This window comes from Crocodylus siamensis, chromosome 4, assembly GCF_052110815.1.
Source record: "Crocodylus siamensis isolate JL-2025a chromosome 4, ASM5211081v1, whole genome shotgun sequence".
In the NCBI taxonomy this organism is placed as follows: domain Eukaryota; kingdom Metazoa; phylum Chordata; order Crocodylia; family Crocodylidae; genus Crocodylus; species Crocodylus siamensis.
In genome coordinates this window covers 191440958-191468603 of record NC_143398.1, presented here as the reverse complement: position 1 = coordinate 191468603, position 27646 = coordinate 191440958, and the positions used below count along the sequence as shown (strand labels likewise).

General features: G+C 43.5%; 1 protein-coding gene across 1 annotated transcript in view; it reads left to right on the top strand.

Moving 5' to 3' along the window:
* The window catches only part of ANKAR (ankyrin and armadillo repeat containing), a 62162-nt gene that overhangs the window by 3014 nt on the left and 31502 nt on the right, over positions 1-27646 (top strand). The window contains exons 3-14 of the mRNA XM_090045249.1: positions 16-453; positions 925-1088; positions 2257-2372; positions 4877-5057; positions 6188-6407; positions 7577-7618; positions 13060-13104; positions 13614-13821; positions 18920-19128; positions 20620-20724; positions 26188-26432; positions 26679-26847. Of these exons, the coding sequence (XP_089901375.1) occupies positions 16-453; positions 925-1088; positions 2257-2372; positions 4877-5057; positions 6188-6407; positions 7577-7618; positions 13060-13104; positions 13614-13821; positions 18920-19128; positions 20620-20724; positions 26188-26432; positions 26679-26847 (2142 nt within the window). The remainder of the gene's footprint in view (positions 1-15; positions 454-924; positions 1089-2256; positions 2373-4876; positions 5058-6187; positions 6408-7576; positions 7619-13059; positions 13105-13613; positions 13822-18919; positions 19129-20619; positions 20725-26187; positions 26433-26678; positions 26848-27646) is intronic.

Here is a 27646-nt window from a genome sequence, read left to right as displayed (position 1 = left end):
TTGTGCATGATGTAGGTCTAGCTGATCTTTCCAATGACCCAGATTTTGAGAGAATCTATGATGAAAACATGAATGAAGATCCAACTTATAATCCTAACAGCGCACAAGAAAAACGTCTCTTTATGCAGTATGCAGATAATATACTACTGAAGTTAACATTTGGTACTACCCAGATTCAGCAGCATGAAAATGTGTTTAAATTTGATGCAATATACAGGCTTACTAATTTGATAAGAATGACGGAGGATCACCTCGATACTGTAACGTATCAAAGGTTGCAGCAGAGGTTGGCTCTTCAGCAAAAGCTTGTGAAGAAGCACTTAGAGAATAAAACAGAAATCCGTAAGAATATACAATACCTAAAGATAATGAGCTTTCTGATTCCACTTTTAATTGGTTTTAAAAGAAAGATGAAAATTCCAAATTTAAATAAACTTCTGCAGCCATATTCAGGTAAGAGGATTATAAAAGAGCTTTTTAAGGCTTTATAAATTTTATGTCACTCAAATATATTTCAATTGCTTATAAAACCATTTTATTATCTGTTACATACTCTGAAACTTTAATAAAATGTGAATTTATTTCAAAATGGACTTCAGTCTGTGTGAAAAACTAGTTATTTGTCCATAAGATTAATAGTTGTATAACACCTAACTGGCAGATAATATAAATATATGTTGTTTTACAGTGAACCAGGTTTGTCCTTGATTTAAAATTCTTGAAATGTTCAAGTTGTACCAGAAATGATTTTGGTCTAGGTAATGTATTCCAGAATAGCATAATAAAATGATTCCTTGCTGAAACATAGCAATGTCTAGCTATTTTTATCTTAAGATTTTGAGATACTATTAAAATACATTTTTAATACACTAACTTACTGTTATGGTGTTTGCTCCTTAAAAGAAGGTGTGTCTCTTTTTGTAGATGATAAAGTTAAGACTGAACGAGAATTGCCTCCATTTTTGCTTGGACCAGATTTTAAATGCCAACATTTCCAGTGTGCACAGAATGAGTATTTTCATGTCCACGGAGGAATTGAATTTGATGTTGGAACACCTTCAGTTGAGGATGTCTTGGAAGAGATCAAGGTTTTAGTTCAATGTTCTCAATGTAATTTATGAATATATGTTTGCAGTATAAGGGAATATTCTACTTGGTTAAAAATAGCTATATTGCTAAAAAAATTAAAAATCATGTGGTTTATCTGTGTTTCAGGGTAGAGGAAATGCAGTAGAGGTAGGCTACGGTAATACAGCCATGTTTCCTTATAGTAAAGTTTCACTGTTACCTGTTTACTCCATTGCCATGTAACAAGTGTAACAGATTATATGGAATGCACGAGCTTTCAAATGAGGGAAGAATGATATATTATTTCTCCACTTCCTAAAAAGCTTACATGTACTCAAATGTATTTCTTTTCCATTTTTTCTTCCTATGACTCTATTTCTTAAGTTTGCGAATGCTTTTATGTGTATCTTCATAGTATATAGACAGAGAATTCAGGTCAGTGCTTTATGTTCTGCATCCTATAGAAAGGAGAGGTTTTCATTTACTGTCCCAGAAATCTTAGTTTCATTTAAGTCAGTAGCAAGATGCCAATTGATATAATTAGGATCAAGATATCACCTTTAGGCTCTACGGTACAGGACTTTCACCTCATGTACTAAAAAAGCTGCTAATGCAATCTAGTTTTACCTGATTTTTTCCTTAACTGGTTTATACAGATCATAGGGTACCCCTTGTCATCTTTAATATCACAGACATGGTTAATGGTAGAGTTCAGAACCTTCTCTGGAAAAACAGTGAACTGTGGTAATGCCTACTACCTTCTCAGCTGTGGCTCCTGGCATGAGACTTCCAATTGGAGGCAAATTACCATAAGGATGTAGGGGACAAGGCTAATTTTAAAATGACAGAGCATCAAAAACTGTTCATTTGGGAAGGGTCAAACTACCCGTCCAGGCTAAAGATAGGCATTGCTTTAGTACCTAATATCAAGACTGTCCCCTGAGGGAAACTTCATATTAGGCATAAACTTAATTTGAGCAACCCTGAAAACAATCCATATGCAGATACCAAGTGATAGTCAAGATAAATTTAGCTTGGATTTCAGTCTGAATGTATTGCCTAATTTCAGATAAGATTTAAATTGTTCTGCTTTTGGTGACTGTGACTTTGGTGAGGTTGTAGTTCTAACAATTACTTTATAGATCTGAACCTCTCCTTGCAGTTAATGTAGAAATTATTTCTATTTAGGCTGTCTATGATGACATACAGAATTGTTCATCAAACAATATAGCCCAGTTACTAGACCCAGATACACCATACAGAGAACATTACCCCATACCAGTCATGGAGTTTGATGGTAAGAGGTAAGGAATATGCATAATTATGTATGTTCAGATGTGTAAATCTTGCCAAAAGTGGTAGTTCAGTCCATTGCTATTTTCAGAACAACTATTGATTATTTGAACTATAAAACAAGAAATCATAGTAACATGTTAGGATGGTACAGAGAGGGTTATTCCAGTTCAGTTGAGAGAATATGATTTGATCAATTTAATTTAAGTAAGCTAATATATGGTTAAAACATTCCTTACAGTATATTAGAATGAGAAAAGAGGATTTTTCCTGTTTTTCAATTACTGTAATATTAGTGTGTCCCACACAACTTCTATTAAGTATTCTCAGCTGTACCCACACAACTTCTATTAAGTATTCTCAGTTATAGAAAATTATTTAAGTGTTTGTTATTCAAACATAAATAATTAGAGGACTTTAAAATGTGCTTTTGTTTATATAGTTCATCTGTCTTCCTTTTGTGTTGAGATACTGAGAAAAATGTTAATTTTTTTTTTAATAGCAGTGCCAGCTGTTGTGGTGATGCCGCTTGACACACAACATTAGTTTTAGTGGTTCTCTGACAGTTTACATAAGCTAAGGACTGGTATATGTGTTTTTATTGTGTATATCACAGGATCATATTATAAAATTACCCCAAGGAAATGCGGGGCTGGTACAGACATTCATGCCTTTGCTCTGAGTCATGAGGCCTAGGCCATTCCTGACAAGAGTCTGTCTAGTATTTTTTTTTTATAACAAGCTTTATTTAATTCATTGGTACTTTTACTACACTCCTCAGTCATCTTTTTTCCAAAGAAAACAGAGCCCCTTTCTTTCAGTCTTTCCTTATAAGTCATGTTTTCCAAGGCTTTTATCCTTGTAGCCTTCCTTTGGACATTTTTCAGTCTGTCTGTATCTAAAACATGACATCCAGACCTTGTGATACTTTTATTCATACATCTTGGACTTATATTTGTCTTTCTCACAACACCATCATCCTGTTGACTAACTCAGTTTGGGTACACGTTAACCCCAGATCCTTTTCTGTAGTACTGCTTCCTGGCTGGTAACTCCTCAGTTTATATTTTTGCATTTGATTTCTCCTCTGTAAGTGTTACACTTTACACCTATATTTATTGAATTTCATCTTGTTTTTTTTGGATCATGTCTACAGTTTGGCTAGACCATTTGAATTCTAACCATCATCCAAAGTATTAGCAAACTCTTCTAGCTTGTACAATTCACATATTTTATAAATATGTTGTCAGTTTCATCATCTAAGTCATTAATGAAAACACCAAATAGGATTGATCTAGGAGAGACCTTTCTGTGCAGGATCATTTTGGATAGGGATTAATAACCCATTTAAGTAATTAGAATAACATGTATGTAGGAAAGTAAAATGATAAGAAAATATTATATGACTTTTAATATATAAAAATAACATGTATGTGATGGGTAGATTCTATTAATTAAGTATTCTTGCACGATCATGAACTAAAACCTCCTAAAGACAATGGCAATACTACCTTCCAGAAAAGGAAGAAAAGGAGTTTATGTTCTCTGACAAAATGAACTGTACTTAGGAGTGTTAAATAGAGGAAAAGGCTGAGCTATGGAACTGCAGGTTAAACTAAGTTGTAAAAAAAGGTCCAACAAATATAACCAAAGTATGAAATTTTGTCCCCTGCACTAGGGAGGAAAAGCAACATGCCCTTAAGGGAGATATAGAAAGAGAAAGAAACATAAGGAGGAGCTGTGTTAACAATAGTGTCATGGATAAGATGAGCATGTTTCCTTTGATAGAGAATGGCCACCTGTAGGTTGGGAAGGCAGATACCCCGGAAATACATTAGAAAATATAAAGGAATTAAAAAAAACCCCAAAAAACCCTAAGTAATGCAGGTTCAGTGCTTGTGCTGGTGATCAGTGCTTGGAGCAATATAAGTACGAATCCAGAACTCCTTGGCCTATCCTTGCTGTGAGTCTGATCAGTCTTCTGAGCACCCAATTAATCATTATGGCTAATGTCATTTTTATATTACAATGCTTTTATACATTACGTAACTATATAGCAAGCAGCTATGTAGTAAATGCTGTAGTGATGTGGCATAGTACTGCTTAGTACCATAAGACATGTTTGGAGTAATCCTTAAAATTAAGCTATCTGGCTTTAGCTCTTAATAGAAGAATTTTCAACAGCCTTGGTCTGTTTGACTCCCAACATTCTCTCAGGGTGACAGTGAACCACAGGTAACTATTCTTTGAATGTGGTTTTTCAGCCAGTCACATATTCATGTTATAGTAGTTTCATCTAGAGTTCTAGACCATTTCCCTAACTTGCTTATGAGCATGTTATGGGAGACAATTTCAGAAACGTTACTACAGTCAAGATATTCTACAGCTGTGGCTTTCTGCTTCACCACTAAGCCATCTACCTTGTCACAGAATAAAGGTAAAATATTACAGTGCAGAGTATGCAGAACAGGTAAAACCTGTATGCTTTTTAACATTTTGTTTTGTTTTATTACAGCTACTATGTGATATCCATTGAATTAGAAGCTTTCTATCAGCAGATGTATAAAACCCCTTGGTGGGGAGCTATACATGAAATAATAAATACACTGAAGCCTAAAAGGTTGCCATTAACAGATATGCAGTCACTTGAGCAATTCAAGAAAAGATTTGGCTATAAGGAAGCTATTAAATGCAAGGTATAATACTGTCAAAATTGTTCCCCCTTGGATCTGAAAGTGAAACTGTGTTCTTTAGGTTCATAGATCATTACCAGTGGTGATAATTCTGCAGACAAAATTCTACATTCAGTAATATCTATAGAACTCCACCAATGAAATGTAGTTATTTTAAGAGTTTTGTCCCTTAAAAAAAATTAAAAGATTAGAGCAATGGTTGGCAACCTATGGCCTTTCCTTTGGTGGTAGGAATCCAGAACTGTCTGGACTCTCTGTCATGTTGTACTCACCTGGGGCTCAGGAACAGGGAAGCTCTCCCTGCACTAGATCATAGCAGCCAACAGAGGTGTGTGTGTGTGTGGCAGGAGGAGGGGTTCAGTGTTACACAGTGTACCATGGTGGTGCAGAAAAGAGGTGGTGGCAGCCATGGACAGCAGAAGGCCAGGGATAACTGAGCTTAGCCAACACTTCACCCCACAACTAATTTCACGGAGGCCAGCAACAGCAGCAGCACCATGGTGCTGCCATCTTGCAGCACCCAGCGGCTCTCAGCACCACTGCCACACCTCCACCAGCAGCACGCACCAGCCCCACAATGGCCCTTAGCCTGCCTCCCACCACCTCTGCAAATATTATCTTCTCCCACCGCTAGTGGTGCCAGCTATCTACCTCCAATCAGCCACATACCTAGACTCCTCGTGGCACTGGACGAACTTTTAGTATTGAGCTCCCCTTTGCTAGAGATAATAATAATAATAATTTTTCAATTACCATTTTCAAGCCCCCTTTCTTTCCGGGCCTCAGGTGGCTACCCAGTTCACCCATGCCTGTGTCCACCCCTGCCTCCAGTCTAAATTGGTCATTCTGGCCCTAACTGGAAAATGTTATTGATCCCTGGAATAGAGGGTAAGGCCATTTAGTTAACACTGTCATCTTTTATGTAGTTATTTTCAGACTTAGATCACAAGCTGATGTAAATTTGATGAACATTCTTTTAAATCAGTAGAACTACAGATTTAGACCTCCTGAAAATATGTCTCAGCATAGCTCAACAATTTTAAGAATTATTGGTTGCTTCTTTAGTGTGTCCTTTTCCAATAAATGTTTTATGCCTCTTTGATATTAATACTGTCTTTTTTACATGGATTTAGAGTTTGCCATATGGTATGAAGTCTGCGGCTAAGAGAGGACTAGCTGCTATCTTCCATACATTTTGTCGTAAAACATCTAGCTCCAGTCTCTGTGTTGTAGATGAATCAGGTTATGCTCTTCTTCATCATGCTTCTATGCACAACCGTATTGCAATTATCTGTCAGCTGATTAAATCCCATTTGAATATCAATCAGAGGCAGAGTGTTCACTCACTCCTAGGTGAGATAATGAAATAAGTTGGGAAGTTAAGATTTTGGGGCCCCATATTCATTCTTTCGTTCTGTGGGCAGCAGTGAAATTGTTTGTTTTGGAGAGTTGTAGAAGGAGGGAATACCAGCCCCATGACTGCTTCCTAAACCTTATATAAGCCTGTCTTTAGGAGTTCATGGGGATCTAGATCTGTAAAGTAGGATGGAAGGAGCTGGGCAAGCCAGTCAGCCTATGTCTGTCTCATGCTCTCTATTCAAAATCTGTAGGGTACAGCAATGCATATTACAGCTGTATTATATTTGGGATCTCCAAAGTCTGTGGGTTTCTTGATGTGAGAATTTAAATAAGTTCTATAGTTGCCCTCCTTTTTTTTGTGAGAAGCATGGGGTTTTTTATAATATATTTTATTGTACCAACTGAATAATTGGGAGAGATGTTAGGTCAGCTTTCACACACACCGTGCGCTTCCTAAGGACTGAGAGAGAAGCAGAGGCAGCCTAAGCTAGGAGTGCCAAATATCTGGTCTATGGAGCTGTGATACCTGACCTATAAGTTTCCTTGAGGGGCCAGAAATTTGCATCAGGGAGAGTGAGAACAGAGCCTGCTGCCTAATTCTGGTGGTCCAGAGCCCTGTTGGTGACATGTTGTTGTTGGTGGCAGCTGTCTTAATTCCCACAGCAGCCTAAGTTGACACAGCACCTCTTACCCTGTTGCCAGCAGAGGTGGGCCTAGATGTGGCCTGGGGTGCAAAGGAAGTTTGACTTTCTGACCTAAGCTAAATACCAGATAAAACAATTACTATGATTTGTTTTATAAATATTTTGTATATTGTTTTTTCTACCACTTTCTTTTGTAAGGTGTCCATGATCAGAAAGCTAGGCCTCTGGCTGTGGTCAGGAAAGGGATAGCAAATTCATTTGTGTAGGAATAATGTATTTCATGGGAAGTATCAGTGTCTTGGAACTTCTGAGCAACAGCAGACTTCACTTGCCAGAAATTCTCTTGTCTGTGGCACGCGTTTTTGTAAATTTTGGCTTCTGCTTTTATTGTCACATTTATTCTTTTCATTATTTTCTGTAGCCTTTAAGATTCCATTTTGTTTGATTTATGACCTATCCACTACATAGATCTATAAAAATATTATAGAAGCTAGTGATTACAATTATATTTTGTTTTAGGAAGACGTGTATATAAAAGTGACATCAAGGTGGGAAAAGCTGGTAAGTTGTGAATTGAATACGGTGAGACTGTTACATATTTTTGTAATTATGGATGTGTAGTGTATGTGAACAGGAAAGAGAAGATTCAGTAGTTTCCTGAAAACTAGAAATTAGTCATCTGGCCAAATCTTGTCTCTACTTATTTTTTACTAAGGAAAATCTCCCAGTAGAAATAGAACATATGACTAACTGCCTAAGATGCATTATGCATATACAGGTTTCCCTTGCTTTATGCTGTGCATGCATTCCTGGAAAATGGAGCATAACTTGAATTCACATAAAGGGAACACACTTTTCAAGTAACAAATAGGGATATGTTCCAAGACCTCAACTGTACTGACCCCAAGACCCATTTCTACCACTTTTACATGACAATTTTGGTACTCACCAACAGCAGACAGTACACACAAGCACAGGGCACTTTCATAATGGGGATGGCAACTACAGAAACATGTCACAGATAACAAGCGAGCACACATCCACACAGGAGACTATATTTTGGTGTTCATTACTCCTACAATGAACTGCACAAAGCAGCTTACTGCGGGCTTCCACCACACAGATTGCATAAGAGTGAATTTACCTCACATATAACGAATTTTTGGTGTAAAAAGGGTAATCGCATAAGAGTGAATTTGCACGTACAGAATCCGCATAAAGCAAGGGAAACCTGTAGTGGGTTTTAGATGGACCCTTTCAGAACCATTGAATGGATAACTGGCTGGTGTTGAAGTAACATCCTAAGGGATAGCCAGCACGGGTTTGTTGCGGGTAGGTCTTGTTTGACCAATCTCATTTCCTTCTATGACCAGGTGACCTATCACCTGGACAAGGGAGAAGAGATTGATGTCATATATCTTGACTTCAAAAAAGCCTTTGATCTGGTATCCCACGATCACCTCTTGGCCAAACTGGCCAGTTGTGGCCTTGGCTCCACCACGATGCGCTGGCTGGGAAATTGGCTTCGTGGTCGGACCCAGAGGGTTGTAATCGATGGCAGTCACTCATCATGGTGCCCTGTGACCAGTGGGGTCCCTCAAGGCTCTGTCCTGGGACCCATCCTGTTCAATATCTTCATTAATGATGTGGACATTGGAGTCAGGAGTGGACTGGCCAAGTTCACCGATGACACCAAACTTTGGGGCAAAGCATCCACGCCAGAAGATAGGCGGGTGATCCAGGCTGACCTGGACAAGCTCAGCAAATGAGCGGATGAGAACCTGATGGTGTTTAACACCGAAAAATGCAGGTTCTCCACCTTGGGAGGAAAAACCTGCAGCATCCTTATAGGCTCGGCAGTGCTACGTTGGATAGCACTACAGAAGAAAGAGACTTGGGGGTCATCATTGACCACAAGATGAACATGAGCCTGCAATGCGATGCTGCGGCTAGTAAAGCGACCAAAACGCTGGCTTGCATCCATAGATAAGAGACCTTTTGAAATCCCTATTGGGGCTTTTCAGTGAGAAGCTGTCTCTGTGTCTTCCTGATTCACTGCTTGAGGCTTACTCTTTCTGACCTTTTTGCTGCCAGAATTTTCAGACCCACTCTGTAAGTAGTAACTGTAAGTAGTAACTGTGAACAGAAAGAGTTAAGGTTAAAGACCGTGTTGCTGTTGTCAGTAAATGTAATTCACCATATGAATTGAGTTAAGTTCTGTAAAAAACTATGAGGCCTTTCTGAGGCCGGGAGTGAAAACTTTGTGCAGCCAGCCTGAGGACACTGGACTTGTTCTGTGTGCTCTTCAAAAGTAAGGGTGCAAGGTGGAAACTCTTAGAGTGTGAGTGTTTTCCACAATAAGCGTTGACCAAGGCTAGGACTAGAGAAATGCTCTTGAACCTCATGCCTCAACGCAGAAATTCCCTTGTGTAAATTGAAAGTATGAACTGAGAAATATGAGCCACTGACCAGGTCTGGGACTAAGGTTGGGTTCAGCTGCCCCAAGGCTGTCCGGAAGTGCAGTTTTGAATGCAAGGGGGCCCAACTGGAACCCTGTGACCCAGTGGACAGGTATACCCTTTCCCCACCTTCATAAATGAGCCATGTCTAACCGTGAGTAACTACATTGTGTGCCATTATTGCAGTGGAGTCTTGTCTTTGGACATTAGCCACAGCATTTCTGTGCCACTTACAAATCTCACAACCTGACGGGACATCCTCAATAAACCATTCCTGTGTGAAAAACCTGTGTGAATTGAGCTAAAGAAATGGGGAGCGGAGAATTTAAAGATGTACTGGCTCTACCAAAAAGGGCCCCAGCATTGTACATGTACACCCACTATGGCCATAAGAGTTGTAAGTTTTTAGACAAATGGAATAGGTATACCAAAGATGACTCTAGTTTGCAGTTTCCCCTGGAGGGAACATGTAAGTAAAATCATTCATCTCCGCAGAGCCCTTGAGTCAAAAGGCAGTAAAATGCCACAGACTCAGTGGGATTCAATTTTTAATTGGTATGAGGAAGCTTCCAAACGACATCAAGAATCTCAAGTTTGGAGCCTTACGGACTCCCAAGACAAACTGAAATTTCAGATAAAAGAATTAAAACAGAAAAATGCACCAACAGGGGATCCCCCATCAATAACAAAAGCACCATCAGCACCAACACCGCTTTATCCACAATTGACTAAGAATGAATCTGTAGAGAACATAATTGATTTAATTAATGTGCCACCCCCATACCAGTTCCAGGCACAATCTAAATCCAAAGAAATCCAAAGTGACCAAATAGACCCTTCAGGTGGGAAAAGCTCAACATGCCTTTCTCTTAAGTCCCTGTTCTCCTGTTATTTTGTTAGGGAAAGATTTGCTTTGTAAACTTGGCTGTACTATTTACTGTTCTCCCAATGGGGTTTATCTAGAAGTTCCCTGTATTAATGAGCTGGCAGTGCTCACTGTTTTAGATAACTCTCCCCCTGCACCGGAGTTTTCTGATCTTTCTATGTTGCAAGAAGAAATCATACAGGCTGTCCCTCCATCTCTCTGGTCTCAGCATGCTAATGAAGTAGGGCAAATCCATACCACCTAGCCTATAAGAATCAAATTAAACCCAGCTAAACCTTTACCTAAGGTTGCTCAATACCCTTTACGCCCAGAAGCCGAAGATGGGATATACCCTGTTATAACTGCCCTTTTGAAGCAAAGTATCATTGTTCCAACTAAAAGCCCTTGTAATATGCCTATTCTTCCTGTAAGAAAACCTGAAAAGAATACCTATCGCTTTGTACAAGATCTCCGTGCAGTAAATTCTGTAGTTTTACCTATTTTTCCTGTTGTACTAAACCCAGCTATTATTTTGTCCTGTATCCTTCCTGACGCATGTTATTTCACTGTTATTGATTTGTGCTCTGCATTTTTCTCCAACCCTATACATCCTGATAGCCAGTTTCTCTTTGCATTTACCTGTCAAGGACTCCAGTATACCTGGACTTGATTGCCCCAAGGTTATACCGTATCCCCTTCTCTATTTCTCAAATACTAAAGAAAGACTTAGATGGGGGGTTCTGTGCTTGTGCAGAATGTAGTTGATTTGCTTTTAGCATCTACCTCCCTTGAAGCCTGTAAAGCTGATTCCTTAACTCTCCTCACCAATCTTGCCCTAAAAGGCCATAAGGCATCTAAAGAAAAGCTACAACTTTGTCTTCCCTGTGTCCACTGTTCTGGGTCATGATATTTCTGCTGGAGAGCAACTGCTTTCTTCCTCCAGAATAGAAGCCATTCTTAAAGTCCCTAAGCCAACCATTGTGTCCCAAATGCATACCTTTCTAGGTATGGCTGGCTACTGCCACCAGTAGATACTGGGCTATGCTTCTATAGTCAAGCCACTACAAAACCTAACTCTTGTTAATACCTCTGAATCTTTACCCTGGACCTCAGAGGCTGAAGCTGCTTTTCTATTAAACAAGCCTTATCACAAGTTCCTGCATTAGGCCTTCCTGATTACACTAAGCCTTTTTTCCTTTCTTGTCATGAAAAAGATGGATTTGCACTTGCTGTGCTCACTCAAAAGCATGGAGACAAGCATCGTCCCATTGCTTATTATAGTTCTGCTCTTGACCCAGTTGCAGCTGGTTTTCCTCCCTGCCTTCATGCTGTAGCAGCAGCAGCTATCACTGTTGAACTTTCCTGTACCCTTGTATTAGGCTCTCCGCTCACTGTTGCTGTCCCACACACTGTGGCAGCCCTTTTGCTAAAGACTAAAACCCAACACCTTTCAAATGCTAAATTGACTAAATACGAGATCTTGCTCCTCTCTGCTGAAAATGTCACACTAACTAGATGGCCTGTTTTAAACCCAGCTTCTTTGTTACCTACCCCTTCAGATGGTGAACCGCATGATTGCATTACTGTAACTGCTCACTTAACAATGCCCCACACTGATCTAAAAGATACCCCCTTGCAAAACCCAGAGCTAGTATTCTATGTTGATGGATCATGTCACAGAAGCCCAAAAGGTTCCCTTGCTGCAGAATATGCAGTATGTTCCCAATATGATGTCATAGCCATCCTCTGCCTGATGTGCATTCAGCTCAAGTTGCCCAGCTTGTGGGCCTCACGAGGGCTAGTACCTTAGCCTCTGGTGCCTCTGTTAATATTTTTACCAATTCTCGCTATGCTTTTGGTATTGTACATGATTATGGTCAACTCTGAAAGCAAAGAGGCTTTCTCACGTTGGAAGGTACCAAAATCAGTAATAGTCCATATGTAGAAGCCTTGCTAAATGCATTACAATTGCCTTCTGCTATTGCTATTATTAAATGCCAAGCCCACCAGAAACCTTATGATGATGTTACGCATGGGAATGCTCTGGCAAACTCTGCTGCCATAGCTGCGGCTGTTTCCACTCCTCAGGCCATGCCTGTGTTTTTGTCCATTCCAACTGCCCAGTCTCCAGTGGCAAGTCTTCATGACATTGCCCTCCTCTAAGATCAGGCTCCAGAACCAGAAAAATGTTTATGGAGACTGGCTGGGTGTTTGTTACACCCTGACCATTTGTGGTGCTTCCCAGACAGCCACGTGGTTGCCCCAGTGGTACTCCTTCCCTACTTTGCTCGCCTGCACCATGGCATAACACATGTGAGCAAGAACAGTTTTTTTTCTAGGCATAGAAAACAGTCCCAATATGTGAAGCTTCAAAATTACTGTCACTGGAACCTCCTAGTAGTCCCAGGGATAATCTTTGGAAGCTGCAATAGAAAATTTTGCAGTCACCAGTCAGAGCTTTCTACCATCCACACTTCTCTCAATCTAGAGTGTAGATTCCATATCTTAAGAGTTCATTGGCTTGCTGTCCACCTTTTTTAAGAATATAGAGAAGATAGTTAATTTTCCACTGTCTGCTGTGCAGATACTGCTCATATTCATTCACAAGGGTCCTGGATCTTCCAGGCTGTCAGAACGTTGTAATTTTATTTGATTATATTTAATATGTTTACTTTCAGGAAAAACTATTTTTCAGGACAGGGAGAGCTTTGGCAAGAGAAATGGTGAGTGATAAATAAGGAAGCATGAAAGGAAGAATGAAAGACTGATAGCTAAAGAAAAGACAAACTGAATATTTTTATTTAAAATAAAGGTGTTCATGGTTTAAGAAACCACAGTGAGTTTTCACATAGCCTAAGTCTGCCCAAGACTTTGGAAGATGTGAAAATAAGGTTATCTATTACTTGGATGATGTGAAAGGCATATTTATTTGTTTTTGTTTTGAAAAGAACAGAATACTGTATTACTTCTGAATTGTGTGAAGGTTTTATTTTAAATTTCTTGAGGCATCCAAATGTTTTCCTTTTTCCTGAGAATCCTTCAGGTTATATTAATACCTGATATAATAAGTTATGAATATGTTAAAACAGCATGAAAACAATGGGGTAAAACTAGAAAAAAGTTACCTAAAGATGTGGAAATGTTACATTGTATCTTATAGATACAGCCTAGTTGTGCATTGTTTGGAAAATATAGCTCAGTATATCATATTTCTGTTGGGTGGGTGCATTAGTTTTAGGTCCTACTGCTTTACACCTGGCAGCTCAGTGTGGATCTGTTGAAGCACTTAACTGTCTCCTGGCACTGAAGGCAGATTATAAATTATCTGATGATCGCGGATGGATGGCTATACATTTTGCTGCATTCTATGACAACATTTCCTGCATCACAGTTCTTTGGAGAAAAGACCCTGATCTACTAGATGCTGAAACGACATCGGAGTAAGTTACCAAAATAATATTTTTAACTAAGAAATAATTTTTCCCCTCACAGAGGCTATATTACACAGGGCAGCAGCTTCTGCCCCCAGCACAGGCTCCCCATTGGGAAGAGGCTTGTGCTCCCAGGAAATCATAACAGCGGCTGCTTCCCCATGAGAGTTGCTTCCCCCTTGCTGCTTCAGGGGCTGAGATGTGGCCAGAGGCCAGGCAGCATGGCCCCCTTAGGTGAAGGAGGCAGGGAGGAGGGTTGTTTTCTCCCTCCCTCTGGCATCTGATAGAGACAGCAGAGAAGGAGCTTATTCTGCCATTCATCCCATGCAGGGGGCAATCAGTGGAGGTGGTGGTTGGGGTTGGCAGAACCTGGCTGCGGTCCCCCGGGGGCAGAGGAGGGAAACCCTTTTGCCTCAGGGGGCCATGCCAGCCAGCGTCTGGCCACACCCCTGCCGCTGGAGCAGCAAGAGGGGAGCACAAGGTGGACCCCGGCTCAGGTCCATGCCGGTGCCACAGGGAGAAGGGGATTAAACCCCTTCCCAGGGCAGTTCACGTGAGGCTTCTGCCAGGGCTGGCCACACCCCCAACACTGGAGCAGTGAGTGGAGAAATGCCTGGCAGGGGCTGCTGCACTCCTGCCTGTCAGACCCCAGCTAGTTTCTGTGCTGGTGGGACAGGGGAGGGAGGGGATAAATAAATTTCTTCCCTGCCCCCTTCACCTTAGGGGGGCTGGCATCTGGCCACAATCCCACCCCCACCTGCCCCTGCTCCAGCTAAAAAGCAGAGGGGCAGGGCCAGGGCCAGGGCCAGCCCTGGGCTGCAGAGTGTGCTGGGATACTGGGGGACTGTGGTTTAACTTAAGCCAGGAAGGAGTCTGGGACAGAAGTTCCATAAACTGGTTTGAGCTCAATCAGTTAATTATGATACTGCATTCAGCCAGATTTATCTCATAGATTTCATAGACTTTAAGGGCTGGAAGGGACCTTGCAAGATCATTGTGTCCAGTCCTCTACCCAAGGGGCAGGAAGTCAGCTGGTGTCAAATGATCCCAGCAAGATAAGCATCCAAATGTTTCTTAAAAGTGTCCAGAGTAGGTGCTTGCATTACTTTTGTGGGGGGTCTATTCCAAACTCTAGGGTCTCGGACGGTAAAGAAGTTTTTTTTTACTGGTCTTCCTGGAGTTTATGACTGTTAGACTTTGTCTTTCCTGGGAGGTGCCCTCATGAACAGACATTCCTAGTGTACATCCCTTATGTACTTATAGGCTGCCACCAAGTCCCTCCTGAGCCTTCACTTCTCCAGGCTGAAAAGTCCCATGTCTCTCAGCCTCTCCTCATATGGCTTGTTTTCTTGTCCTCTGATCATGCACATGGCTTTCCTTTGGACTCTCTCAAGCTTCTCTACATCCTTCTTAAAATGCAGAGTCCAGAACTGGATGCAGTACTCCAGCTGCAGCCTCACCACGGCCGAATACAGTGGGAGGATGACTTCCTGGGTCTTGTTTGAGATGCATCAATAGATGCAAGCCAGGGTTTTGTTTGCTTTGCTGGCTGCGGCATCACATTGGTGGCTTAAGTTCATCTTGTAGTCAGTCATGACCCCAAGTCTCTTTCAGTCATGGTGCTGATGAGTGTGCACTGCCAAGCCTGTAGGTATGATGTGGATTTTTTTTCCCTTGGGGTGGCGCACCTTGCATTTCTCAGTGTTGAATGCCATCAGGTTTTGATCTGCCCACCTTGCAAGCTTGTCCAGGTAACCCTGAATCACCAGTCTATCCTCTAGTGTAATCACGCTTCCTCACAGTTTGGTGTCATCAGCGAATTTAGCCAGTCGACTTCTGATACCTGAATCCAGATTCTTTACAAATATATTAAAGAGTACTGATCCAAGTACGCAGCCCTGGGGGACACCACTGGTCACCATGCACCATGTTGACATGGTTCCATTGACTATCACACTCTGGGTCTGACCACAGAGCCAGTTCCTGAGCCATTAGTCCATAAGGTTGTTGAGGCCTCAGTTCCCCAGTTTAACCATGAGAACTTCATGGGAGACCAAGTCAAAGGTTTTTTTGAAGTTGAAATAAATGTCATCAACCTCTTCTCCTTTGTCCAGGTGATGTGTCACCTGGCAATAGAAGGGAATGAGGTTGGTCAGGCAAGACCTACCCACAACAAAGCCGTGTTGGCTATCTTTCAAAATGTTGCTTTCCATTAGCCTCTTGTTAATGATTTCTTTGATGATTTTTTCCAATATTTTTCCAGGAATTGAGGTCAAACTGATTGGACTGTGGTTTCCTGAATCTTCCTTCCTCCCTTTCTTGAAGATTGGCACCACACTGGCCCTCTTACAATCCTCAGGAGCCTCTATTGAGCACCACGAATTCTCAAATATCCTTGCCATTGACTATGCTATGATGTTAGCCAGTTTCTTTAGCACTCCTGGATGCATTCCATCCAGGCCGGCTGATTTATGGATGTCCAGCCTCTGAAGGTATTCCGTCACAAGATCTTTACCAATGATGGACATGTGTTCGCCATACCCTGTCAGTTCTGCATCTTGTTTGGCAGGGTGATCTCCTTGGGCTGGTGAACAACCAACATAAAGTAATAAACATTAAGGAAATTAGCTTTTTCCCGGATGTCAGTTGTCACCTGCCCCATTTGGTTTAGCAAGTGTTCAATGTTGCCCTTGTTTTTCTTCAGACTACCCACATATCTGAAGAAGGACTTTTTCTTGTCCTTGATTCCTGTAGCCAATCTGAGTTCTGTTTTGGCTTTGGCCTTTCGTAGTTTCTAGGGTCGGAAGGGACCTGAGCAGATCATCTAGTCCGACCCCCTGCCATGGCAGGAAAGAGTACTGGGGTCAAACGACCCCAGCAAGGTGTTCATCTAACCTCCTCTTAAAAACCCCCAGGGTAGGAGCCTGCACCACTTCTCTTGGAAGTTGGTTCCAGACCCTAGCTGCCCTGAAAAACTAGGCCTTCCTAGTTTGCTCCCTACAGGTGTGGGCTAGTGCTGAATAATCCTCCTTGGTGATGTTACCTGATTTCCAACCCTTATAGGTTTCTCTTTTCAGATACAGAAAGTCCCATGAGTCCCCTATTTATCCATGGGGGTTGTCCAACCGTTTTGCTACCTTTCCTATGGGCTGGGATGGACTTCCCTTGTGCTTCAACGATCGCATCCTTAAGGAGCGACCATTTGTCATGGACTCCCCTCTCAATCAGATCATGGCTTCTCAGGGCCTTGTCAACCAACCTCCTGAGCTTATGAAAGTTGGATTTTCTAAAATCAAGGATTACTGCATTGCTGACTGATTTGTCAGGTTGGCAATGGGTAGAGAAAGTGATCAACTCATGATCACTGTCTCCCATCATCCCTTCGATTCTCAGGTCACTCACTAGATCATCCCCTTTGGCCAGTACCAGATCCAGGAGTGCCTTACCTCTTGCTGCCCCGTAGGCTTCTTGGGACGAGTAGAGTTCATCAATATAGGTGAGAAAGCTATGTGACAGATCAGATTTGGCAGAGTGCTCCTCCCATGAGATGTCAGGGTAGTTGAAGTTGCCCATGGCAACCTTGCACTGAGAGCATGCAGCCTCTGCCCAGTGGCAACATGTAGGGGGCGCACATGTACCCCCTGAGCATGGTGGTGCACCCCCTGCAAAAAGACGCTGCCAACACCACTGGCAGCATCTGCGGGCGGTCCATGATCACCACTGGCCACCGCTGATGCTGCCGGCAGTGGCTGTGGGCGGTCACTGACCCCTAGCCAGCTCTCACCACCCCTTCCTGTCCCTCACCACTGCCAGTACTGGCAGCGTCTGCAGGAGCTCCTTGGTTTACCGGTGCTGGGCTCCTGCCACCGCTGCTGTGCTCCCATCACCACTAGCACAGCCATGCTCCCCCCAGGTGCCAGGGGCACGCACCGTTCATGCCTCTGCCAGTTCCCTTGCAAATGCGTGGTAAAGATCTTCCTCTTGGTTAGGAGACCTGTAGTAGACTCCTGCCGTTATATCCTCTTCACCAGGTTCCCCCTGTAATCTGACCCAGAGGGTCTTGAGTCACCCTTCTTGGGTGTTATACTCCACTTGTAGGGAAGTGTACTGCTCCTTCACATAGACAGCTCCCTGCCCTTTTTAGCAACATGATCCCTCCTGTGTAAGGTATAACCATCTATACCTGTGGTCCAGTCATAGGTGCAGTCCCACCAGGTCTGTGTTATTCCTATGAGATTGTATTCATTTTTGGTTAGCAGGAGGGCCAGTTCCCCAGTCTCCTGTCATTTGTGTACAGGCAAGTAAACCTGCCATCGGAGGTCCTAGGCTTCCCAGCACTCCTAGAAGAGTCCCATCCCTGGGCTGGGGTAGGAGTGAATTCCCTTGGAAGTTTACTTGTGTCCCTTGTGTTGCATGACTTACTGATTCTGCAGTTGATGCTTGGTGGGCTTGCATTGGTGCTTGTCTGCCCATCCCCCAGCAAGCTTAGTTTAAAGCTCTGTCGAGTAGATCAGCCATTCTGGCTGACGCATCTCAAACCAGTTTCGGCTATTTTGAAACTGGTTTATGTGCACTGAGCTTCTGTTCTGTTCTGTTTAAGCAGGTTTAACCCAGTTTTTGATCACTTAAACCAGTCTATGTGTAACTTGTGTCCCTAGCCTCAGGGTCCTGTGATACATTTAAACAATAGAAGGGCAGGAGAGAAGAGGATTGTACCCCTAGTGAAATGCTGAAAATCATTCTTAGTATCATGATACTACTGTCTACCCTTGAGCAATAGGAAATAAGTATCTAATGTATGTTCCATTGAAGATAACTGCTATTGACCTTCCTAGGATTTAGACAGAGCCCCAGGAAAGCTTAATTTAGTGATGAAAACATTAAGTGAACAATTAAAACTAAAAAGCCTCCACAGATGCATCTGATTTGGGAACATATGCATTCACATTCTGCTGGATTCCATTTTTTAAAATAATTGTTTAATAATCAAACTAAATCTTAATAAGAAAAACCATGATGATAAAGTTTTAATAACTGCATAGCAAATGTTTTCATACTCCACATTTTTACTACATATTGATGATGGTATATTTCTGTGTCCCTGTAGATATCGTACTAATCCACTATTGCTTGCTGCTTCAGCTGGAGCATTGGACACACTACAGTATTTGTTTTCTCTTGGTGCCAATTGGAAAAAAACTGATAGCGAAGGAAACAACATAATTAATTTAGCAGTGCTGTACTTTCACACAGAAATTCTTAAACATCTAATAGAACTTAATAATCCAGATCTTCCAGTTTGGATTACTCTTGTAGGTAAGCATACACATTCTTTCTCAAAGAAACAGTCACTTTAACCACTGCCATTTTCTCTAAAATGAGAACACACCTATCTGAAATTCTTCCCAAACCACACTACAAATAATGAGAAATACAATTTGAATTTTGGACTGGTAAATTATGATTCTAGTTGCCCTTGGGTACATTCATTTACTTGTGTAGGGTTGCGTAGGGATAATTTAAATCATTCTGGTTCATACCTCTTAGTTTGAATGTAAAAAATACCAGATTGATACATGAAGTGTAGCATTTCTAGAATGCATCCTTATGATACTGTTTCAGTTACAGTTGGGATCACTATATTTTATTGTTATATACCTTTACTCTTTATCCTACTGTTTCATGCCCTTATCCTTCAGATGTAATGCTTGCTTAGTTTTATTCCTGTGAGTAGTCCCACTGAGCTCAGTGAACTGTTCAAATATTAAAAATGCTCATATGTGTAAATGTTTGCAGGATTAGGACCTTCAGCTATAGATCAGAAAGTCTTATGTCAACCTTCCATAATGCGGAAGCAGGATCAGCAATTTAATTTTTAAAATTAAACCTTACAAACTCATTTTCTTATACTGGCATGCCCATAAAAATATAATTGCATACACAGTCAAGGTTCATTGAGTAGATGTGATATCTATTATTAGACCAACTGAGTAGTTAGGAAAAAGTTCTTAGCAAGCTTTCGGGCACAGTCCACCCTTCTTCAGGCATAGGGGGTCTCTGCTGTTTTGAGACTCCAAGAAATGAGAGAAGTTAAAAGTGTGGCAGGATATCAGTGAAAATGTAAATAGGTAGAAATTAGAAAGGCAAAAGGTAAAGCAGAGAGGGGAGGGGGAAGACAGCAGGGGAAGAAAAGGCTAAAGGGAGACATTCCAGTGACGAGACGTGCATGTAAGAAAATGGCTTTATCTAGTTGTAAAGTAATAGGAATTGTTCTTTACCCGAGAACTTTCCTTCATTCAGTAATTAACTCATTGTGCTTGATTTTAGCACAATTAGGATATATGGGGCTTTTTTACATGTACTCTGGGGGGAAGGAGAGGGGATTGAGAGGCAGGCACTTTAATTAGAGCTGCTCCAAGAGTTGCTCTAATTAAAGTGCCCAGAGCTTCTCATGTATCAATGTTCCGGTGCTTCAAAATGGCAGTGGGGACACTTTATTGAAAGCTCGTTGAACAAGCTTTTGTTAAAGCATCCCTACCACCATTTTGAAGCACAGGGACATGGAGGCTGACTGGAGCATGGTAACTACCACGCTTCAGCAGGCTCAATTAATCATGATTAATCGTAATTATAGCATGTTGGAGCAGCCTCCCGGCTCATGTATAGGGTCTTTGTAGTCAAAGTATTAAGTAGAATATCTGAAAAAGTATTTTACTTTTAAAATTAAACAATCTTTAAAGTTTCCATTCAGTTACAGTTGTGTTGTGCAAAGAAAATGTTTTTTAAAGTGTTTTAAATTCCCAATAGAGATGTTACAGTGTGAAGATTCTACAAGGAAAGAAATGGCAGTTAGGTCCTTGGAAGTACTCTGTTTAGCAAAAGATTACTACTGGAAGTGCATTTTGGATGCAGGTGATATAAACAACACAGCAAGTATACTTGAGATTTTGTTGCATTTGTTGTAACATCTTAAATTGATTGGTCTTTGTAAATTAATTATGATGTCAAAAGTTATCAAGAAAGTGGAATAATGAGGGATCTCACAATTGTATGTCCAAAAAACGAAAATGAAGAATTTCAGGTCAGTTCAAAATGAAGAGAATAAAATATCTGATAAGTTGAATCTGTACATGGGTCAAAGTATAAAACAGTTGCCTCTCTTAAAGGACCGTTTCAGCTGAAAAGAAAGTTTTAAACACAGCAGATGAGGAGAATGAGGTACATCAGAACGGGATCCAAAACAGCCAGCAGATAGATTTTGTAGACATCAGGGCTGGAAGGCACCTCGGAAGATCATCGAGTCCAGCCCCTTGCCCAAAGGGCAGGAAGTCAGCTGGGGTCATAGGATCCCAGCAAGATAAGCATCCAATTTACTCTTGAAGGTGTTCAATGTAGGTGCTTGAACCACCTCCGCTGGCAGACTGTTCCAGACCTTGGGGGCTCGGACAGTAAAGAAATTCTTCCTTATGTCCAGCCTGAAATGGTCTTGTAGTAGGTTATGACCATTCAACCTCATCATCCGTTGGGGCACTCTGGTGAATAAACATTCCCCCAGGAACTGGTGGTCACCCCTGATAAACTTACAAGTGGCCATCAGATCACCCCGAGCCTATGCTTTTCCAGGCTAAAGAGCCCCATGGCTCTCAGCCTCTCATCGTAAGGTCTGTTTTCCTGACCTCTGATCATGCGCGTGGCTCTCCTCTGGACTCTCTCAAGCTTTTCCACGTCCTTTTTGAATTGTGGAGCCCAAAACTTGATGCAGCACTCCAGCTGCAGCCTCACCAAGGCCGAGTACAGGGGGAGAAGGACATCCTGGGATTTGCTTCAGAAGCATCTATAGATGCAAGCCAGCGTTTTGGTCACTTTACTAGCCACAGCATCACACTGCAGGCTCGTGTTCATCTTGTGGTCAATCGTGACCCCCAAGTCTCTTTCTTCCGTAGTGCTAGCCAGCATAGCACTGCCGCGCCTATGCTGCAGGGTTTTTTTCCCAAGGTGGAGAACCTTGCATTTTTCAGTGTTAAACACCATCAGGTTCTCGTCTGCCCATTTGCTGAGCCTGTCCAGATCAGCCTGGATCACCCGCCTGTCTTCTGGCATGGATGCTTTGCCCCAAAGTTTGGTGTCATTGGAAAACTTGGCCGGTCTGCTTCTGACTCCAATGTCCACATCTTTAATGAAGATGTTGAACAATATGGGTCCAAGGACAGAGCCTTGAGGGACCCCACTGGTCACAGGACACCATGATGAGTGACTGCCATCAATTACTACCCTCTGGGTCTGAGCATGGAGCCAATTTCCCAGCCAGCGGATCATGGTGGACCCAAGGCCACAATTGGCCAGCTTCGCCAAGAGGGATACCAGATTGAAGGCTTTTTTGAAGTCAAGATATATGACATCAATCTCTTCTCCCTTGTCCAGGTGATAGGTCACCTGGTCATAGAAGGAAATGAGATTGCTCAAGCAAGACTTACCCACAACAAACCCATGCTGGCTATCCCTTAGGATGTTGGTATCGGCCAGTCCATTAAGGGTGGCCTGTTTAATAAGCTTTTCGAAGATCTTCCCCGGGATCAAAGTCAGGCTGATGGGCTTATAGTTAGCTGGATCCACTTTCCTCCCTTTCTTGAAGATAGGCACCACATTGGCCTTCTTTCAGTCTTTGGGCACTATACCAGAGTGCCAGGAGTTTTCAAAGATCTGTGCCAGGGGCTCGGCTATGATGCTCGCCAGCTCCTTGAGTACCCTGGGGTATAGATTGTCAGGGCCAGCTGACTTGAAGGTATCCAGCTTCTCAAGATGTTCCTTCACAAGGTCAGCATTAATGAAGGGAGGGGATCTCCCTCTCCCGGACCTCTCTGTCCCGTAGCGGGCATGGACGTCCCATGTGACTGATGAAAGACTGATGCAAAGTACCCATTTAATAGGTTGGCTTTTTCCTGGGTGTCAGTTGTCAGTTGCCCCATCTGGTTCAGCAGAGGTCCAGCGTTGCCCTTGCTTTTCCTCCGGCTCCCCACATATCTGAAAAAGGACTTTTTATTGTCCTTGATGCTCAAAGCTAGTTGGACTTCAGTTGCAGCCTTGGCTTTCCTGGTTTACTCCCTGCAGGACCGGACCAGTGCAAAAAATTCCTCCTTGGAGGTTAATCCCGTCCTCCATCCTTTGTAGGTCTTTCTTCCTAGCCTCAGGAGGGCTGCTAGGTCCCTGGAGAGCTGGTGGGGCTGCTGTTCCCTGTTGCTGCCTTTCCTCCGAGATGGAATAGACTTATCTTGTGCATTGAGGATCGCTCCCTTGAGGATCAAGCACTCTTCTTGAACTCCCCTCTCCCTGGGGTCATGGTCCCTGAGGGCCTGACTGACCAGCCTCCTGAGCTTATCAAAGTCAGCTTTTTTGAAGACAAGGACTTCTGTGTTGCTGATTGACTTGCCAGCTTTACGGCGGATGGTGAAAGTGATCAGCCCATGGTCGCTGTCACTCAGCTTCCCATCGTTCACTAGGTCGCCGATTAGGTCATCCCCAGTAGTCAGTACCAGGTTGAGCAGCACTTTGCCTCTCGTTGGCCCATAGACTTCTTGAGTCAGGTAGAGGTCATCCACGCATGAGAAGAAGCTTTGCGACTGCTGGGATTTTGCTGAGTGATTCTCCCATGAGATGTCCGGGTAATTGAAGTCCCCCATGACAACCATGGTCCCGGAGCATGTGGCCTCAGGCAGTTCCTGGGCGAACTCCTGGTCAAGCTCAGGACTTTGGGTGGGAGGTCTGTAGTAGACTCCCACCGTTGTGTCCCCTGTGCCGTGTTCCCCACGGATTTTAACCCAGAGGGTCTCCAGTCGTCCACCCTGGTTGCCAAGATCAGCTTGCAGGGACGCGTAGTTTTCCTTAACATAGAGAGCTACACCCCCACCCCTTTTATCTACACAATCCCTCCTGTACAGGGTATAGCCGTCTATACCCATGGTCCAGTCATGGGTAGAGTCCCACCAGGTCTTTGTTATCCCTATGACATCATAATTATTTGCATTGAGCAGGAGGACGAGCTCCTCCTGCTTATTCCCCAAGCTCCTGGCATTTGTGTACAAGCAGGCAAGTGTCCCTTTGGGGCCTCTTGCCTTGCCCACGGATTGTACCAGGGCTGGGACAAGGGTGGACTCCCTTAAGTGCCTTGGCCTGCTGGCTTTGCAAGGGTTGCTTAGCAGGCCAGCAGTGGCGGTAGTCCCCCCCGTTCCCCAATGTGCTTAGTTTAAAGCCCGGTGGAGCAGGTCCGCCAGTCTGGCTGAGAAGAGCCTCCTCCCCAGGGGAAGAGAGGTGGAGGCCATCTCTTCCCAGCAGCTCGGTGCCTCTCTCGCCAAAGAGTGGGCTGTGGTCATGGAAGCCAAAGCCTTCCCGATGACACCAGTGCCGCAGTCTTTGGTTGACTACGTGGATCCTCCTCTCCCTCCTCAGCCCATAGCCCGAGACTGGGAGGATCGACGAGAACACCGCCTGTGCTCCCAGACCCTTTAGCTCCACTCCCAAATCCCTGTAACACTTCTTGACCCGGCTGGGAGCGCTCCAAGCCGTGTCATTGGTGCCCACATGAATAAGGAGCATGGGATAGTGGTCTGTGGGCTGGAGCAGCTTTGGGATCTTCTCTGCAATGTTCTGGATGCGGGCCCCGGGGAAGGAGCAGACTTCCCGGACTAAGGGGTCAGGGCAGCAGATTGCTCCCTCAGTCCCCCTCAGGATGGAGTCTCTCACAAGAAACACCTTACGTTTTGTCCTGGGGAGAGCGGGGACAGTAGCTGCAGTTGAGCCTGTGTTGCCTGTGGGAGCTGGCAACTCAGTAGGCTCTGCTGGAGCAGCAAGAGGTGTGTACCTGTTGCTAAGCTCTGGTGGAGCAGGGGCCTTGGTGCGGCGGGCCTTAGGGCCCTTGACCACCTTGGTCCATGCCCCTGACTGGACAGAGTGTGAGGTCCCGGAGTCCTCCTTTGTCCTGGAGGAGATGGTGGTCTACCCTCCGGCTCCCAGGGGAGAAGAGCCTGGCAGTAGGAGTCGATCTCCTGCTCACAGTCCCTGATGGCACGCAGTCTCCAGACTGTGGTCTGGAGCTCCTCCAGCTGGCGTGACAGAGACCCCAAAAGGGAGCAGACCCCACACGGGGAGGTGGCCATGCTCCTGGGCCCCAGAGCCTGAAAAAGGGACAGGCAGCCTCTGCAGCCAAGAGCCAGGGGTTCCATCTGCGTGGAGGCTGGAACCATGGGCTCCGTCTAGGTGGTGGTCTCTGAGGTGCCGGGGGTAGGGTGGGGCCGCAGAGCCCGAAGGGACCCTTGGGGAGCAGCACGTGCCCATCCGTGTCATGCCTCTGGTAGGCTGGTTATGGTTGGGACTGTCTACCCTGGGGGGGGTTCGCAGGCAGGGTCTCAGGCCCTCCCGCATGCCCTCCTGCACGAACTCCACGCTAACTCACGCACCGGCAGGCAAGCACGCCTGTTTGTGCAGCCTATTCTCACGGCTCCAGTCACGTGGCTCCCTGCGGGGCTGGGCCAAGTAGGGGCCTGGCTTGACCCGGCCCGGGTCCATGTAGCCACCTCCTCCCACTCAGTGAGGGGTTAACCCCCTCCCACCACAGGTCCCACTTGCCTCTGTCTGTGCTGGGGGTTGGCGGGGGGGCTCCGTGACTGCTGGGGGGTATCTGGGGGGGCTTTGGGGGAGCGGGGGTGCGGCAGGCTTTCACCTGCGCGTCTCTTGCTGCTCTGGAGCCTAACTGGGGCTTTTTTTGCTGTTGGTGGGCCCTTTTAAACTGAGGACTTAGGGACAGAAGTATAATGAAGCTTCCTTAGGGCACAGTCAGAACCCAGAATCTACCATCTCCTGAAGATAGGGACCTGTGCTATTTCTTTAAAAAAACTGAGCAGAACTTACTCTTTTCTTTTAGACCATGACCTGTTGGTGGTGCCCAACTTTTACAAAAATGCAGTGGTTGAAGCACTGACCCAGGAAATGGGAAAGCCAGGTTAAACCTATTCTTTAGCCTAAGGTGTTTCAGACCCACAGCTTGACCTCTCAGAAGAGTGGTGTAGCTGCCAGAATATAGGGGAAATTACATGGATGGGAAATTCTCCACTTTTCATTTTAAGTTGTGCTATAGTACAGAAAAGAATTTGAGGTGTACTGAGCCAGGAAGAACACCAAGGAGAGGTACTAGTCTCTGTAGTCTAGTGGTTAAAGTACTTATGTTGTGGGGGAAGAATGGGGGTGTGATGGGTTCTGCGCCCAGGACTGTTTCACGTATTTTGTACAATGACTGTTTAAAGTGTGTGTGTGTGTGTATACACATATTTTGCCAAACATATTTTGTCACAGTGACTGCAGCTGAGGTTGTTTTCTTCGTTGCAGGTACTATACCCGCTTTAATCAATTTGTTAAAAAGCCAGCCAATCAAACTGGCATGTACAGCTTCAGGAGTTCTGAGTAATATATCAACACATCTTCCCATTTCAAAGGCCTTTGTAGAAGCAGGAGGCATTTCAGTGTTAATTGAGTTATTGAGTTCTGGTGAACCTGAACTTCAGTCTCGTTGTGCTGTTATCCTATATGATATTGCCCAGTTCGACAGTTATCAGAATATCATTGCTGAGCTGGTGAGTCCTAATATAAGAACTGTTAGTTATGTTTACATTCTTTACCTTTAAAAGATGGGAATTCATTTGTTTACTTTTCCTAAAATTAAGTCATTTTCATAATTGGCATAATCTATTTCACTTTTATCTCAAAAATACAAATATAGGTATCAATATAATATGCTACGTGAAATAAAATTGCAGTCACCTTTTTTAGGACGGTTCCATATTACAGAAATGTGTTGTGCTTTTTTTAAACTCGTTTAGGGTGGAATTCCTCCTCTAATAAATCTTTTAAAAAGTAAAATACAAGATTTATTAGTGAATGTGATAAACTGCATCAGAGTGTTATGCATCCAGAACAAATGTAATCAAAATGCAGTCTGGGAACATCAGGGTATTCCGTTACTTGTTAAATTCCTAACTTCAGAGTCAGGTAAACATTCATTTTTATATGTTCATTTTGTACTCTTACTATCAACATTTTAAAAGTGTAAACTTCAACTGATAATCCTGGTTTGGATGATGCATTTTCTTGAATATCTTTAGGTCTGAATCAGAACCATTATATTTAATCTGAAGAATTCCACTGATTTGAATGGACTTTGAATAATGCTTTTGTTTCCCATGCCAGTTAATATTGATTTTTTTGCTTCCTGCACAGGGGACTAAATTTCCAAACTATCTGTATGTAGATTACATACAATTGCCTTCATACAATGGAAAATTGTCTTCATACGGTGGGTGATAATGTTTAATATAAAATGCCTTGTGTCCCTGAGAGAAAAGATTGACAGGGAAAAATGGCATTAAGAACTGTCTTCTGTTTCACTCTGTGCATCTCCATTGACCTGAATGGGGTTACATGACAAGTAAATCGTAAATGTTTGTACAATATATATTTATTTGTATTGGGTTTGAACAATTACATAACCCATAGTGTGTGACAGCAAGCCCTGTATGTACAATTTATTGTTGACAGTACAACAGTGTTCTCCAACCTTTTTGGGGGTGAAGATCACTTTTTGAAATAAAGGGCAACCCAGGATCTACTCTCCCTCCTCTCTGCATGCTCCGCCCCCACCCAGCCCGGTCAGGAGCACCCCGCTGAGATCAGCAGTGTGGGCCTCTCTTGTTCTCTGGTGGTGCCTGAGCTCACTCCTGCCCCAACCCCTGTAGTCTCCAAGCCCCAGGGGTTCTGGGCTGCAAGTTCCTGCTTTCCCAGCTCTTTCTCA